This window comes from Arachis stenosperma, chromosome 4, assembly GCF_014773155.1.
Source record: "Arachis stenosperma cultivar V10309 chromosome 4, arast.V10309.gnm1.PFL2, whole genome shotgun sequence".
Classification (NCBI taxonomy): Eukaryota; Viridiplantae; Streptophyta; class Magnoliopsida; order Fabales; family Fabaceae; genus Arachis; species Arachis stenosperma.
In genome coordinates, this window is record NC_080380.1 from 3,721,996 (window position 1) to 3,740,320 (window position 18,325).

Genomic DNA, 18,325 nt, shown 5'->3' on the forward strand with positions numbered 1-18,325 from the left:
TCAGTTTCCAATAGGATCTAGACATACTAAAAATTGGGTAATTACATAAAACTTCTCTTGCGATTTACATAAAATAATAAAAAATTATATTTACATATACAATTTTGTAAAAGTTGTATTTAAATAAATTTAAGACTAAAATAATTTATTTTAATTATTTATTCTAATAAAATAAAAATTAAATTGGGTCCAATTATAATATTATCATATCATCTAACTATTGAAAACTTTTAGCGAAATAAAAATAGTTACATCAACACTTTGTCAGTTAGCAGTTTAGCACCAAAAATACACTGAGAACCTACTATAGGGTCTAAAACTAAATATAAAGGACTATTATAAAAAAAAATTAGAACTTCTAGAACAAATAGTTATAAGTAATTGGGTGAATGGTAGGGACCATTATAAATATTTATTTATATACCGGAAATGATTTTTAGTGTGGAGATCGATAAGGAAAGAGGAATCTTCAAGGTATTAAGGAAGTAACAACTAACAAGTAACTGCGTTGCCGTTGGCTACGGTGGATCGGTCAATTAGCAATTAGGAAAGTCGTCGAGGGCGGCGGGCGATCCCCATCGAAATGGATTTCTTGGAACTGGAGGCAGTGGAAGGCTTGAGGTGGTCATGGAACTCATGGCCAACCTCGAAATCCGAAGCTTCGTCTCTCATAATCCCCCTCTCCATCATGTGCACCCCTCTCATGCAACCCCCCGAGCTTCCCATCGTACCCTGCGACCCTCTCAACTGCTCTCGATGCGACGCCGTTTTGAATCCCTACGCTCGTCTCGACTATCAGTCTCGCATCTGGCACTGCCCTTTCTGCTCCCAACGCAACCCCTTCCCTCGCTCCTACTCCGACATCGCCGATACCAATCTCCCCGCCAAGCTCTTCCCTACCTATAGCTCCGTCGAATACGCCCCCGCTCACGTGCCTTCTAGTTCTAACTCCCTCCTCTCACGTGCGCCTATTACTCCTCCTTCTTCTTCTTCTTCTCTTCCTCCTCGCGTGCTGTCTTCGTCTTTCTCTTCTTCGTCTTCGCTGGTTAGTGTCGCCGCTGCTGCTGCTGATCCGCGTGGGCCTGGGCTTGGTCCTGGGCCTGCTTTGGTGTTTGTTGTGGATCTCTCCTCCGCGGAGGACGAGTTGCGTGCGCTTAAGAAGGAGCTGCTGCTGGTCATGGAACAGTTGCCGGAGAACACCCTTGTTGGATTAGTTACCTTTGACTCCATGGTTTATGTTCATGATCTTGGCTATTCTGAGTGCTCAAAGGTTATCCTATTCCATGGCGATCGTGAAGTTTCGTCTAATCAGGTACTATAGATAGTTAATTCTAATTCATTTTTTAGTATTTGGCATTGTATCTGGTTATTCAAATTAATCCGACTAGCACTCTGAAGGGGCTTAAAGTGTGAGGGCTAGCTTAAGTTAGTGATTGAGATAGTTGCTGACTAGTGATTGGTTTGAATTAGTTTTCGCAATTTGGTTGTGACAGTTGTAAAGAAGTAGAAGAGAATCACAGATTTAGTTGGTAGGAGTTCATTCAATCTTGTTTTAAGTTCTACTTTTTCAAGGACTTACATGCTATGCTGCTTTATTATCATTTACTGTGAAATGTCATAATCATAAGCTAGATTAAGTTTCTACTTTTTTCGTTGCAGAACAATCTAATCTGCACTGTCCCTAAAATATTTGGTTTTTCTTTTTTCTTTGTTCACAGACCAGACAGTTCCTCAACATTAGTCACGCCCACCACCAGCTGCATCATGGACAAACACCTGTTGTCCCAAAGCAGGGATATTTGTTGCCAATTTCAGAATGCGAGTTCAGCATCACCGCGGCAATTGAAGAGATCCATTGTATGTGGAAGTACACTTCAGGAAGGCGTCCTCTAAGGTCCACGGGTGCTGCAATATCAGCTGCACTTGGAGTTTTAGAGTCTTGCCTAATAAATACTGGGTCGAGGATCATGGTCTTCACATCTGGACCTGCTACTCTAGGACCAGGTGTGGTTGTGGACTCGGATCTCGCCCAAGCCATGAGAACCCACCAGCACATCATGAATGGGCATGCAAGACACCATGAGAAGTCTTGTAGTTTCTACAAACGAGTTTCCAAGAGGCTCTGTGATGCATCTGTTGTTCTTGATCTGTTTGCTTGTTCTCTTGACCAAGTTGGAGCGGCTGAGCTTCGAGAACCTGTTGAGCGCTCAGGTGGGTTTATGATTCTTGCTGAGTCTTTCGAATCAGATCAATTCAGGAAATGTTTGAGGCATCTATTTGAACGTGATGATGGTGGCTCTTTGAAGATGAACTTCGATGCTACCATTGAAGTAGTGACAACGAAAGATGTGAAAATCTGTGGAGCACTTGGTCCTTGTGTGTCTCTTCGAAAAAAGAATAGTTTAATAAGTGAGAGTGAGGTTGGAGAAGGGGGTACCTGTATATGGAAGTTAAATACTCTGACCGACAAGACTTGTATTGCTTTTTTCTTCCAAGTAAGCAACGAACAGAAAATCCAGCCTGGTTCTGCATTTTTAATTCAGTTTATCACACGATACAGACAAGGGAACTTGGGAATCCGGAAGAGGGTGACCACAGCTGCAAGACGATGGGTTGGGAATTATTCTACCGATATTGCTGCAGGGTTTGATCAAGAAGCCGCAGCTTCGGTTATGGCAAGACTTGCTATTCTCCGGGCAGAGACATGCTATGCCCGTGATGTGATTAGATGGCTGGATGACACACTTATCCGTTTTGCTTCAAAGTTTGGGGATTATGTGCCAGAAGATCCTTCTACATTCCGGCTTTCGTCCAACTTTTCCCTTTATCCCCAGTTTATGTTCCACTTAAGGCGATCTCAATTTATTGATGTCTGTAACACTACACCTGATGAAACTGCTTTTTTCCGACTAATGCTAAATCGCGAAGGAGTAGTGGGCTCTCTTATAATGATTCAACCTACGCTTTTCCAATATTCATTTGATGGGCCCCCTGTGCCAGTACTTCTAGACATTCGTTCCATTTATCCAGATGTTATCTTGCTCTTTGATTCCTACTTCCATGTGGTGATTCATTATGGGTCCAAGATTACTCAGTGGAGAAAGCTTGGTTATGATAGGGATCCGAATCATGAGAACTTCAGAAAGCTGTTGGAAGCCCCAGAATTGGATGCACAGCAATTGGTGATGGAACGGGTGCCAGTGCCAAAGTTTATAAGATGTGACCAGCATAGCAGTCAGGCAAGGTTTCTTCTTGCCAAGTTGAATCCATCCGTAACTCAAAATTCAACATACACAGATGGTTCGGACATTGTCTTTACGGATGACTTGAGCTTGCAAGTATTTTTAGATCACTTGCAGGTATTGGCAGTGCAAGGGTAATAAAAAATGACATTAATTAGGTTTAGGCTCTTCAGCATGGTCATACGAGAAAGATATCTGTAAGTAGCTTACAAAGAAGAGGTTTCCATGTTTTTGGCAGAAAGTATTTCCTTGGTTACTTTTGAATTGTAAATTCTCTGATTTCTTCTGTACGATTACAATTTTATTTAGTAAACTAGTTTTGAAGATGTAGCTTCTGTTTATTGTTTCTTTGTCTAGGAAGTAGGAACTGGGTTATCCCCCCAAATTTCTCTGCCTATATTGTAAATATCATTTGGTATGATTAAAAGAATGCCCCGTTTCGTTTATTTATGATTTGACTTGATGGTAGCGAATAAATCTTTACTCTTCTTTTGGTTGGAAAGGTCAATATGATTCTCAGGAGTCATAACTCATAAGCAAGTGTCAGCATTAGCATCTCATATGCAAGCAATCTGAGTAATTCTTCGAGGATTGGAAAATTTTTGTCTCAAACTTATTACAGGTTGGCTTGATCTTCTCTGGTTTGTTTTTCAACACAAGAACAATTTTGGACGTTCAAGAGCCAAATTTCGTCTGATATCCAATAAGGATTCAAAGTTCAATACTTCAAGAATATGGTGAGATCTAGATTCAGAAACTTGATTAGATTGATTCGGGATAAGAACTCCAACCTCTGTTGTGCCATGATACAGCATATGCCATGAATGAAGGGCGATTTCTACTGCACAGAAGGTTGGTGAATTATGCAAAATCTTTCTTGAGTTGGCATGGATTTTTTCTTAGAAAACTGAGATAGAAGTGTTCGCCAACTTCACAGCTATGATATGATAACCAGTTCCTGAATTCTGTGTGTTAGTTCCATGCTGATTTTCTCCAGCACTCTGTCTATTCTGGCAAGATTCTAAATCATTACTATTTCCATACATGTTTATAATTGTTCCACTAAATCTTATGCAGAAGTTGTTAACAGTTTTTACCAATTTTTATGTTTTCCTTGGACGGTTATTCTTTGTGTAATTTTGTGTTCAGGTTCTAATATCTTAGATCAGAATTACTCCTCTTATGGCTATCGATCAAAGAAGCGAATCAAAGAGAAAAAAAAATACAAAGAATAACAATAGCAATCATAAAGTTAATCCATACAAACATGTTGAAAAGAAATATATCAAATGATTAATCATCCCATATTTCGTGTACAAACAAATGCATAAACGTTGTTTTGATATCTGAAAATGTTCTACTATTTATAGAATTTCAAGTCATGCCTTAATCTTCACAAAATTTCAAAGATTTAAGGTACAAGATTGGATAAACAAAGTACAAATGGTTTAGGATAGAGGATGAAGGAAACATAAATGACAAAAAAAGAAATTCGACAATGGAACGTACTCAGTCAGCCAGTAAACTTGTAAATCGTTTTTTGTTTTCCACGAGATGGATTAGATTTGTAAGTGTTTTTTGAGAGTAAAGATCCTACTCTTTTCTATTCTTTCGCACATTCTATTTATAGAAGAACTAGCAAGAGGCCTGCGCAGGTGGGTGATTAAGTTTGAGCAATTAATAACAAAGATATATGAGAGAGAAACATATAAATTGGATAAAGATATGTTTGTCATGTATATTTATTGAGCTTAGAAATATGATGACAGTGATGTAGATAATAATTCTGGATCATGCATTAACTAAACATGGTTAATTAATATAAATACATGGCAAGAAAAGAAGGATTGATTGTTGAAGCAAAAGTGCACATTTTCCATTCTAAATTTGATAGCTGTGCTGTAATAAACGACATAAATACCAATTGAGTTTGAAAATTAATAATGTGTGCAACATATAGATACAATGATAAGGGTAAAACTTGGTAAAATATTAGAAAGAAAATATTGAGACATAAATAAGGAAGAAATAGTTAAAGAAAGAATTCAAAGGAATTGAGAATAGGGTAATGCTAGGTAGAAAAAAAAAACAGCCAGAACTTACCTTATTTAGCATTCATTAATTGTCGCAACAATTAATGAATGTTAAATAAGGCAAGTTATGGCTGTTTTTGGCTGATTTTCTTTGGTTACCAAACATTTCTGTTGAGAACATGATTCTTACTTATTGTGTGTGACACAATATGCCAAAATCAAATATTTCTGAAAATTTTATGATAAACGACATTCTTGGTTTCAGTGTAATTATTTGAATTGTCATGAGAAATAACAATCTTCAGTCTATATTTGTTATTAACTCTTGAGACCGCAACATATAGTTAGCTATGTGTGAATACTGGCTGTTTAAGGAGTAACCCAACATAATCCAATGATTGTCCTTGACTTTTATTTATAGTCATGGCATATGAGAGCATCAAAGAGAATTGCCTTCGTTAAAACTTAATGGCAATTTTGTATCCAAAGGAGTTAATGTCATCCTAGGTATGAAAGTCTTTTCAGCAATGTTAGATTCTGATAAGACTTCTGGTTCAATAACTTTGTTGTCAAGCCTTGTGATAACTAATCTAGTATAATAACAAAGGCCTGCTAAATGACAAAATTTCTAATAAATATGATAGGACTGCCTTGCCTAAAGCTAGAAGTCCGAGAGATTTAATGTTTGCCAAAAATTCTGGAGTGTGCATTGATGCCAGACTGTCTGCTGCTCCTTCTTTAAAAGAATGTGAATCGGAGTTGAGATATTTTTTTTTTCATTTTCATTTAAAGCTAGCATATAATCATTAACCTGTTCAACAACGTTGATTGTTGGAGCCAAAATAGCATGGCCATGCAAATTCCTGAACTCTGTGGGATTCTTTAGGTAGTCAATATATATAGCTTCAACGATTGCATGAATTGGATCATCAAAATTTGTAATTAAGAGTTCAGGTGGTATAGAGACCACACTATATCCATCTTCTGAATGAGCAAGCTTTCTATCTCCTAAATCAAGGATCCATTGTGCAAATTCTTTTCGTTCTCTGATGCTTTCATCTTCTATTGAAGACCTTAATCTCATATTCTGAGTTAAAGTTAATAACTTACATTCATGTCATAGATAAGAGGAATTATTTGATGCATTAACAATATCTTGTCTTGTTATCATTGGGAGGATTTGCCTAAAATCACCACCAAAGACGACTGTTTTTCCCCCAAATGGCAACCGTAAACTTGAATGGTTAGCGTGTTGAAGTAAGTCTCTCATAGTTTGATCTAGTGCTTCAAAGAAAAAATTATTCATCATTGATGCTTCATCCCAAATAATAACTTTGGTTCCCAAAATTAACTCAGCTAGTGGGCTTCCTTATTTTATATTACAGGTGGAATATTCATCAGAAGTTAGGGGGATTGTAAACCTGGAATGAGCTGTTCTTCCTCCAAGTAGCAAGAGTGAAGCTATTCCACTTGAAGCAACTATTAAGACAATTTGACCCTGTATTCCAAACGAAAGTCTTTCCTGTACCTCCGTACCCATATAAAAAGAAAACTTTACCGCAATCTGAATTGACAGTTTGAAGGATTTGGTCATATACATATTTTACTATGGTGACTAATATTTTTAAGTATCCAAATGCAGATACACTCCATATGCTTACTATAAGAAGGCTCTGACACACTCAGACTTGAGTGCAAGTAGATTAGCAAGTTGATCTTAAAGAATTCATTTCATTTTTAGTAAAGTTGTGAAATATTGGTTATGTAGTTCTCGCTGATAACATCGATAAATTCTCCTTAAACACTAACTATGATTTATTTGCTGCAGTACCTACCCGTTAATTTTAATTTGCTGCATACCTTAAACCATTTGGACATGGTTCAGTTTGGCAGATTGATTACCTTTTCGTATAGACAAGAATGTATTTTTTTCCACCTACTAAGAAGTGAAGGGAAAAGCTCAGAATAAAAGTTTGGGATTGAATGGACAGAGTGTTGTCAAGTGTATAAACTAAAGGTAAGAGGCAACATTATACTGAAGCTGAATTCCCTGCAGAACTACTATATAGAGTTGTTGATTGAAAGATTTTAAACTGTAAACTGTATTGGATTATTATCTGCTACTCTGTAATAACATATATTTTGCACTATATGAGAAATAGTATTTTACATGTTTTGACGTGTGATCTATAAGTATGTCATATATTTTATTTTGAATGTCATAAACAATGGCAACCTAAAAATATATTGTACATAAAGTATCTATTATAATTAATAAACCACCTTTTATGTCTCAGCATATCTATTGATTTTCCATTCACTGTGGTATAATGCATTATCTACTTTAATTTGAACACTCTTTAGAAAATGAAGAGTGGAGTTTGCTTATGTTGAAAAACGGCATAAATTGTGAAACAGAAATTTGCTGCTGATTTTCATATAGTGCACTGATATCAACCTAAAGAGTAGACATAATGGGAGTTGGCAGCTATCAACTCCACCAAAGAAAATTTACTACAAATCTTACTTTTTCTAATTACCAATATAATATAATTAGAAAAGGTATATAATTTGTAGTGATGATATTATTTTGTTATAGAATTCTATTCTATTTTTAAGAAAAAATACTAAATGAATAAAACTCACGGTATATATAAAGGTTTTTAGAATTCCTTATTCTTTTATATAAGGGTTTATGATATGTTTTCAAAATCCCTTTTTCTTATCAAATAGAAGAGCAATTACTCGAATATTCACCACATTTTTATATAACTTAATAATATATTATGTCTTAAGAGTCTTGGGTATTATGTCTTAAGAGTCTATACAGATTGAGTTGAAATGTATTCGAAATTCTTTTTTCTTATCAAATAATCGACCAATTAGTCCAAGATTCATTAATATTTTTATACACCTTATTTTATTATCTAAAGTTGCACTTTATATTTTGTATTTAAAAAAAATAGCTTATTTTGTATATTTTCTTTTAGCAACCATAAATAATTGAGCACAAAATATTTTTTTCTTTCAAAAGTGAATAAATAATTTTTTTTCTTTTCATGTATTATTGATAATGTTTATAAAAAAGTTGATTAAATAATAGAGTAAAACCTCTCCCCAGTCTCTAACCATTTATGAAAAAGACCTGGTGTCCCCTGACCATTAGAAAATAACAATGCGATATCCATTCTCTCCGTGTGACCGAAAAGACCCTCTTGACGATTTTTTGGTAAAAAGTAACCGGAAAAGCCTAATGGTCAGGGGCGCTATAAGAGCATTTCGGTCCCACAAAGAGAATGGATAAGGACTATGTTATTATTTCCTAATGGTCAGGGGGTGTCAGATCTTTTTCATAAATGGTTAGGGACCGGAGAGGGGTTTTACTCTAAATAATATTAAGTTAAAAAGTAAATTTTTTTTATATTTTTTATATGTTTCTGAGATTTGGTATACAGAATTTAACTCTATACATTACCAAAAAATATTAAATAGTTAAAATCAAGCTTCATAATAATGGTAATTCAAATAGTTTGTACTTTAAAAATAAGTTGATTTTGTATATTTTGTTGATAATAAACATAAAAAATTGAGTACAAAATAAATTGAACTTTAAAAAGTGAATTACTAGAGTTATTTTTGTTTTCATGTATTATTTGTTATATTTCTAAAAAGTTTGACTAAAAAATATTAAATTTAGAAGTCAAACAAAATGATTTGTTTTTTCAATTTTTGAGATTTAGTATACAAAAGTTAATTAAAAAAATTGATAAAAATTATTAAACATTTAAAATAAAGCATTGTAACAATGGTACTGGACACTTATTAATCCAATTGAACAAAAATTACATAATATTTTTTTTGTATTTAATCTATGTATAATTTGTTATGTAAATAGTTTCAATTTTTTTTTTCTTATCAAACCGCAAAACCATCCCATCAAGATTCATAATATTTCTATTTTAATTTTCCTTTTTACTTCAACTTCACTCCAAATTGCAGATTTTTTAATGTGCATAACAGTTTACGAAAGGCATAAGCAAATAAAATAGTATTAGCATGAGATTAGAACTAATAATCGGTAGAGTAAGGTAGGATAGGGTAGGGTTTGGATTCTATCCTAACCCTACCCTCAAGTTGAAAACTTTTTTAAAATTCTACCTTATCCTACCCACAAGTTGAGAATTTTTCAACCCTAACCCTATCCGCACCCTAAAGTTCTAAACCCTACCCTACCCTACCCTATCTGCAGAAAAATAAAAAAAAATTAAACAAATATAAAATTCAACCATTCCAAAATTCATACATATTAATAAAATAGAAAATAAAAAACTAACAATAAAATCTTAAAGAAATCTAACATAAAATTACAAATAATATGATAATCAATTAGTTTAGTGGTTATTTCAAATTTTTATAAAAGGAAGATTGTGGATTCAACGCTCACTTTCTTCACTACATATATAACTTTTACATATATATTATATAATATATTAGGGGTGCGGGTATGGTAGGATAGGGTAGGGTATACCCTGAACCCGTACCCTATCCTATCCATAGGCAAACTCACACCGCATCCTACCCTACCCGCAGCGGATCGGGTAGACAACCCTATTCGAATGGGTTGGTCTGAGTTGGGTACCTGTAGGTAGGGTATAGATTGCCAACCCTACATGGAATAACAAAAAAAAAATGGTGAAGCGACATCCAGTATAAGAGGTGAAGGGTTAGTTCTGATCAGCAAGGTAGACATTCACTAAACCCAAAATAATATTCAGAGTTAATATTTTAGAATAAAAGACACAAAAAATTATATAAACAAATGAGTCCAATTGCATATTTTAATTAGAGCATGAAGTTACATTTTGTTTACTGCCTTATGAAACTCGATTAAAAAAAGAAAAACTAGAGTAAAAATAAACTACAAAACGTTAAAACATTGATATTACATCGTTTATGGACACCCAAGATCATTACGGCAACATACATAAGTTGATAACAACAAGTTTGATAAGGGTAAGTACCCATAGCAACTAAACTGTAACCAACAAATGTGTACAATCACATTATATATCCCAAATTTAGTGAATCGCTTAATTTTTCTCTTGGTAGAACCACGTCTGAAAGTCTTGTTACTTGACCCCTGGTCTTCCGGATTGGTAAGTCCACTAACACCCATGCTTGGAGCGGAATCTGCTATAACACATTTACCAGGAGTATCTAAGCCACTCTCAAAGATGCTCTCAGTGCCAGAATCCTGCATGAGTGCAACAGAATTTGCAATATCAATTATTAGGTTCTACAATGCAACATGAGTGACAAAGAATATCTAATGGAATCCTGACCTTTGACAGAAAAGCAATAGCAACTCCATTCCCATCTGAGTCAAGGTCATTATTTCCAATTGTAGGCACTACGTTTGAAAGGCCTTATTCAATACCCTGCACCACATGATTCCAAATTTAGTTACGAATACACCTTTAAGAATATGGAAACTGCAATAAACAGTTTAATAATGAGTCATAATTTAAATACGAACTCCAATATATATGGAAGAACTGTGGGATGAATAGAGACCAATGAATACCTCATCATCACTAATCTTAATAGCATTATAAGCTTGGTCAACAAAAGTTAGATTTTTGTGTGAAATAGACAATCTAAAAAGGAACTTCCTATTAATTATAGGTTCAAAAGCTTTTGGGCAGGCATTCTCATTAGCATCTTTCTGCACATGAAAAAAGGCTTTATTTGTTGGTTAACACATCGATAGTCTTAATATTGATAAATAACCAAATACGCTCCGTAAAATACATAATATTTTACCATTAGATCCTTTATGTCAGCCTCTTGATTCCAAAGCATTATATTAATACATCCAGTCTCATCTGTGACTACAACATTAAGTCGATACCTGAGGAAAAACAAACCAAACTGAATTAAAAGTGTTCAGGGGAGAGATAAGTATGGATACGAAACTTATAGTGTAAATAAATCTTGAAATTAAACGCGTTAATAGAGGTTACATTTAGAGCATTTACTCCATTCTAACAGCCAAAAATCACACTTTAAAAGAATATGTGTATACCTTAGTTGGCCACATGACTTATTTGAAATAGATAAAATAATTCAATTAGAGGCAAACTTATTCAAGTTCTATTATCAGTAAGAATACAAAGCGCTGAATAGTAATCTAAGTCAAATACCCTTACTCATGTAGTATACCCTGAGTTTTATCCATTTAGTTTTTTTTTTCCCTCAAAATAGAATTAGTTAAGTAGATTGACTCATGTTTATAGTTGTGTGTGAAATTTAGATAAAATTATAAATACACAGCTTTTATTTATATGATATACCCAGAGTTTTGGCCATTTAGTGTTCTTTCTTAAAAATAGAATAGAATTCTGTAACAAAATAATAATATTACCACAAATTACACACCCTTTTTAATTACACCTCATTGCTTCACATTTAGAAAAACCAACTGAACTTTTTGCTATAGGATCACCCTAATGAGTGAAACTTCATCTGCTCTAAAAACTTATGTGTTATTTATAATCAGCAAGGTGTAACAAATCAACATTGAGAAAATTGAGATTTTAGCATTGAACGTAGAAAACATGGTCACATAAAGAAGTTTGCTGTTAAAAAGTTATAGAAAATTCATCACAAAAAAACTGTTACCTCAACGGAGCATTAAATCCCACTTTTTGACAATGTGATAAACCCCATTTGTAGGGTTTATCTTATACTTCATTTAAGGGATTTTATGACCTTTTACCCACATTTATTCAATGAAATAGCATGGTTTTATAACTTCTCCTTTAATTGTGCTTAAGAGTGAAAACATATTTTTTAGGTCTTAAAATAGCTAAATCTAATTCACCTTGATTCCATTAGATGCTTTGATATGTTTGTTAAGTGATTTGGTTTAGGAGGCAAATATTGGATCAAGGGAATGAAGAAAGAAAGCATGAAAAGTTGGAGAACTCATGAAGAAATGAAAGAACCGGAAAGCTATCAAGTCGACCTCTTCACACTTAAACGACCATAACTTGAGCTACAGAGGTTCAAATGATGCGGTTCCAGTTGGGTTAGAAAGCTAACATCTGGGGCTTCGAAACGATATAAGATTTTTCATAGTTGCTACATGTATGGTGGCGCGCACGCGCATAGTACGCGCATGCGCCGTTGCTGCCACCTGGTTCACTTAAAGCACAACGTGGCCAGCGATTTTAGAAGCCTTGTGGGCCCAATCCAACTCATTTTTGATGTTATTTAAGCCAAGAATTGAAGAGAGAATCAACATACTTTACATACTTTTAATCATTAGCTTAGTTTAGTAGTTAGAAGTAGTTTCTAGAGAGAGAAGCTCTCACTTCTCTCTAGGATTAGGATTAGGATTAGGTTTAGCTCTTAGATCTAGGTTTTAATCTTTACTTTCTTCTACTTCTACCTTTCAATTCTTTGTTGTTACATTCATCTCTCTTCCATTATTTTGTTGCAATTTCCTTTATGTTGTTCTTGTGTTTTGTTGTAGATCTACTTTTGTTTCTTCTACTCTTTTTCAATTCAATCAAGGTAATTCATAATAAATGTGTTTCTTTCAATTGTTATTATTAATTCATTGCAATAAATGTTGTTAGATTCTATTCATGTTGTCAATTTTCTTTGCTTTTCTTTTGTGCCTTCCAAGTGTTTGATGAAATGCTTGGTTGGATTTTAGTATAGATTTTGTTCCTCTTGGCTTTGGTAGAGTGATTAGTGACTCTTGAGTTATCTAATTCCTTTGTTGATTGATAATTAGAGATTGCTAATTGATTTGAATGCCTCTAAAGCTAGTCATTCCTTTAGGAGTTGATTAGGACTTGAGGAATCAAATTGATTCATCCACTTGACTTTCCTCCATAGTTAGAGATTAACTAAGTGGGAGCAATGGACAATTTGTTATCACAATTGAAGAGGATAACTAGGATAGGACTTCTAGTTCTCATATCTTGCCAAGAATTTTATTAGTTGTTAGTTTATTTTCTTTGCCATTTATATTTCTTGTCTAAAATCTCAAAACCCCAAAACAACTCACAACCAATAACAAGACACTTTATTGTAAATCCTAGGGAGAACGACCCGAGGTTTAAATACTTCGGTTTATAGATTTTAGGGGTTTGTACTTGTGACAAACAAATTTTTGTATGAGAGGATTATTGTTGGTTTAGAGACTATACTTCAACGAGATTTCACTTGTGAAATTCTAAACAGTCAAAAATCCAATCATCAAAATGGCGCTGTTGCCGGGGATTTGCAATGGTGTTATGTTATTGGTTATTGTACATATGTGAATAGTGTAAATAGTTTGTCTTTTGCTTGTTTACTAGATTTTGTTAGTTTTATTTTGTTTTTCCATAATGAATTCTCACTTTGGCTATGAGTTTGTTTCTAATTATGTTGTAGGAAATGTGCACTTCAATAATGACACTCATTATGGATGGAACCAACAAAGATGGGAGGAGCCTTAAGGAATTGATCACTCCTATTGGCAACAACCTCCGGATACTTATAGGTATAATTTCCATCCTAATGCATGCCAATTTAACGGCTATGATGATTCTTTTTGTGACACTCAACAACCACCATCATATGCCTATGAATCTTATCCTCAACATGAACCTCAACCATTCTCACAAGCCTTTCATTACCAAACACCGCCCTATGATCCATATCCATCATATGACCAAACCCCCATACCATACTCTTATGACCATTATGAGCAAGAACCCTTAGAACCACCACAACCTTATCAAGATTACCCCCAAGAACCACCTCAATACACACAATCTCCACAACCTTACCAAGAAGAACCACCTTCCTATTATGAACCCTCTCTCCAAAATGATGAACCTTCCTACCCACCACAAGCCCCAATAGACGATTCTCTCACTTTGTTGCTTCAAGGACAAGAAGCCATGAAGCGGGATACACTTGAGTTTGTGACCAATTTGACCAAGGTGGTGCACACTTTAGCCCACCAATGTTTGAATACTCAAGGTATTTCCGTGACCACATGTGAAAAGTCAAAAGAAGAGAAAAGCATGAAGGAGAAATTGGAAAAATCGGTGGAGGAGGAGTCAAATTTTGTGTTAGAATATTTGGAGGAGCCTATGATCATTGAAGAAAAGGAAAAGGTGGTTGAAGATTTAGGAGATGTTGAAAGTCCAAGGGAATGTAGCATCATGGAGCACTCTTCCAAGAAGCTTGATATCGATGTTGAGGAGGATGCGCAACCTCCAAGGCATATCATCGTTGGAGACTTGGAAGAGGCTTATCAAGAGATGGATTCAATCATGGATGAATTTCTCTCTACAATGGAATCCTCTCCCATTGGACATGGAGTTGAAATTATAGAAGAGTGTGCACAACCTCCCATACCCTTGGTGAGCATCGAGAAAGAGAGCTACCAAGAGGAAAAAGTTGGCATGGTGTATATTGAAATTGAAGAATATGAAGAGGTTGATCAAGAGATGAATTTACTCATCAATGAATTCCTCTCAAAAATTAAATCACCTCCCATTGGGCAAGATGAAGTTCTTGAAGACAACACCAGGCCAAGTAAAAGGAAAGAGGTGGACATACACAAAGAAGAGTACAAGGAAGTAGACCTTGCATTGTCTAAGTGTGGGGAGGTCTCCCTCCCCAAGTCACTATCCAACACAACATTCAAGTGGGTAAAATTCTTATCTCTAAGCTTTACTTTCTCGCTTGAATATGGCTTGATTCAAAATGATGGTCAACTTAGAGCTCTTTGTGGAGTTAAGAGTAGGAAATAGTTGTGTAGTGGTTGGAAACATCATTCTAAGCTCATGACGGTTGTAAGCTTAAAATTCAAGAGCAATGGTTGGTGTGGAACCAAATGGCATGGGTCTAGGAAGTTGTTTGGAAGCTTCTTTGAGAATTCCAAGGCCATACCATCCGGATGGAATAATGACGATCAATTTAAGGACGGGTGTCAAAACAAAGTGTGGGATCCCGGATCGCACAATGAAAATCAAATTTGGGAGCTCATGGTTTGTGGAGAACTCCATCAAAGCTTGAAGATATTTAAATTGAAGAATGGAGCTTATTGGAGATTCAAGCATTGGTGGAAGTTCCAAGATGAGTACAAGCACAAACCACCTTGAGAGGAGCCCCCCCATAAGTCCAACTTAAGGACAATAAACAAAAGTGCTAGGTGGGAGACACCCCACCATGGTAAAATCCTTTCATTTTCTCTTTTGTACATATTGGTAGAACTAGTTTAATTTCATGATTAGATTAGTTGGTTGAGTTTAATTAGTATTTTAACATGTTAAATAAGGTTTTAGGGTGTTTTGGTAGTAGCTTGGAGGTTTGGAATGCTTGGATTGGTGCAAAAACATAGCAAAAATTTTTGAAAAACAGAACACCATCCACGCGTGCGCGCACATGACGCGTACGCGCACAGGAGCATTTTTTGACCATCCACGCGGACGCGCACTGTACGCGTACGCGTGGATGAAAAATTTCACCTCCAGCCAAAAAAACCCGAGAGTTAGGCCTGCACTGTGCGAACATTGGGCCTAAGGCACAAGTCTATGCACGCGTGCGCGCACTTGGCGCGTACGCGCACATGATCTTAAATTGGCAATGCATGCGCACGCACACTGTGCGCGCGCGCATCGATTGCACGCTCCACACTCCTGGTACTTTTACCCGAGAGTTGTGCTAGACTTGGGCCGCCATTATGCCTCCGGCCTAACTCGATGCACGCGTGCGCGCACCTGGCGCGTACGCGTCCTTCAACCAATATGCACATCGACGCGTAAGCACGCATGACGCGCACGCGTCGGTAAAAAAAAAGAGTTTTTTTCTCCCCTTCCATTTTCTTTTGCTTATCACATTCGCATACTTCTACTCTTGCCATTTTCATTTAGTTTTTGTAGCATGTTTTCATTTTTTTTAATCATTTTAATAATGGTGTTGCATCTTCCTACTCAATTGTTGAGGATTCATTGCATTACTTTGGTGCTTCTTGACTTGTTTCTTATTGTTGGGTGATGTTTCTCTTCAAATCAATGCTCAATCTTTTATGCACTTGTGTTCTTTGTGCATTGATATGACCTTATATTGTCTTTCATGGCCCACTCTCTCTTTGTCGAACTTGATGCTCATCATGCTCTTCATGCTTTGACCGTACTCTTGCATCAAGTATCATTGATATGCCATTTTCTCTTATTGTTTCCTCCTCTACATGTTGTAGCTACCATGTAGTGTGAGAACCATACCTTTATTTGGCATTAGCCCCCGCCTATATTCTATTTGCTTTGATATCTTTGTTATAGGCTTAACTTTCTTTCTTTTTCTTTCCTTTTAGGTTGGCCACCAAGAAGGGGGAAAGGAAAAGCTTTTAAATGGGGCAACAAACAAGTCATCCGCACAACCTTTTGAAGGAGCTCATCAATTATAGCAACCCATCTACCTTGCTCTTCTTTGCATGCACCGAGGACGGTGCAATCTTCAAATGTGGGGAGGTCGTCCGACCGATCTCCATGGGTAACAATTTCCTTTTCAACACCAAATTTTTATTTTCTTTGTTAGTTAGTTTTTGCATTTGCATGATAGGTTGCATGTTAGTTAGAATTTGTACATATTTTACTACTTTTTTTATTATGACTACTTGGTTAGGGTGATGATTTTTTTTCCAAGAAACAGTTTTAGGGCAACCTACCAATTTGAAAATTTTTTTTGTTGAACTTGCTCGAAAGAATGTATTTTGGAACATGGTTTTTGAGCTAAGAACACAAGCTTGTGAGATTTGAGCCTAATTATGTGGTTACATCTTATAACCACTTATTTTCCTTCTTGTGTGTAATTGTTCTCTCTCTATGATTGTAATCTTTGATTTGTTTGAATCTATATGTCCCATTGTTCTTTGTATTCATGCATTTATATGATTGAGGCCATCATTTCATTAGCTCACTTATCTAGATAGCCTTACCTTTTACTCTCCTTTGTTAGCCGACTTTGAGCCTACGCTTAACCCACTTGTTCTTTAATTTAGCACATTACAAGCCTTAAAGCGGAAAACAATGAATGTCCTTTATTTGGATCTTTGATTGGCTTAGGCTAGTGAGTGTGAGTGTCATTCAAGAGTGGGAAAACTTTGGGACATTGGTTGGGATAAAAGGGTATTTGTGTTTTGTATTTTTATATTGGGGAATTGGGTACATACTCATGTATTGATTAAATGTATAGACCTTATGCATTGATGTTCTTGTATATAGTTTGAAAGAAAAAAGAAAAATGAAAAGAAAAAAGAAATAAAAGTGAAAAAGAAAAAAAGAAAAGAAAAGAAAAAAAATGTATGTAGAAAAAAGAAAGAAAAAGAAAAGCAATAAAGGGGACAAAATGCCCCAAAGTGAAGCTCAATAAGAATCAATGCATAAGTGTAGTGAAATGAAAAGAAAATGCATGAGTATGTGAAAAAGTGAAGAATGGGTAGTTAGATTAGTACTTAATTATATAGGTCATTATATAGGTTAGGTGGGAAAGTTTAAGTTAATCAAAGATTCAAATCCTAAGTCCACTAGCCATATATGATCCTACCTTGACCCTAGCCCCATTACAACCTAAAGAAAAGACCTCATGATAATTGTATGCATGCATTGAATAATTGTTGATTGTTAGATGAAAAACAAATCTTGGAAAGCATGATTAAGGGAGAATTGAGTGAATCAACCCCAAACACCGAGCGACTAGAGTGCAAACACTTCCGGTGAGGGTTTGATGCTCAATTCCTTGATTCCCGGCTTTCACGAGCGTTCTTCTTGCAAATCTATGTGAACTTCATGTTTATACTTCAATTGGTAGGACTCATGAATCGTTATATGATCTTAAGCCCTACTTGTGCATGTATGTCTTGGAGATTGATTTATTTTAACCAAGTAGGTAGAATCATTTTGCATTTAGTTGCATTCATGTAGATAGATGCATATAGTTTATTTACATTGAATAAATGTTGATATCCTTTGTTTCTCTCTT

The 18,325-nt window shown here is 35.4% G+C and overlaps 1 protein-coding gene across 1 annotated transcript; it reads left to right on the forward strand.

The window, feature by feature from the left end:
* The first annotated feature begins 436 nt into the window (after positions 1–436).
* On the forward strand, positions 437–3,692 carry LOC130976156 (protein transport protein SEC23 G). The gene is made up of 2 exons (XM_057900928.1): positions 437–1,312; positions 1,719–3,692. The coding sequence occupies exons 1-2, from the start codon at positions 584–586 to the stop codon at positions 3,378–3,380; spliced, it is 2,391 nt and encodes a 796-aa protein (XP_057756911.1). The 5' UTR covers positions 437–583; the 3' UTR covers positions 3,381–3,692.
* The last annotated feature ends 14,633 nt before the right edge of the window (positions 3,693–18,325 follow it).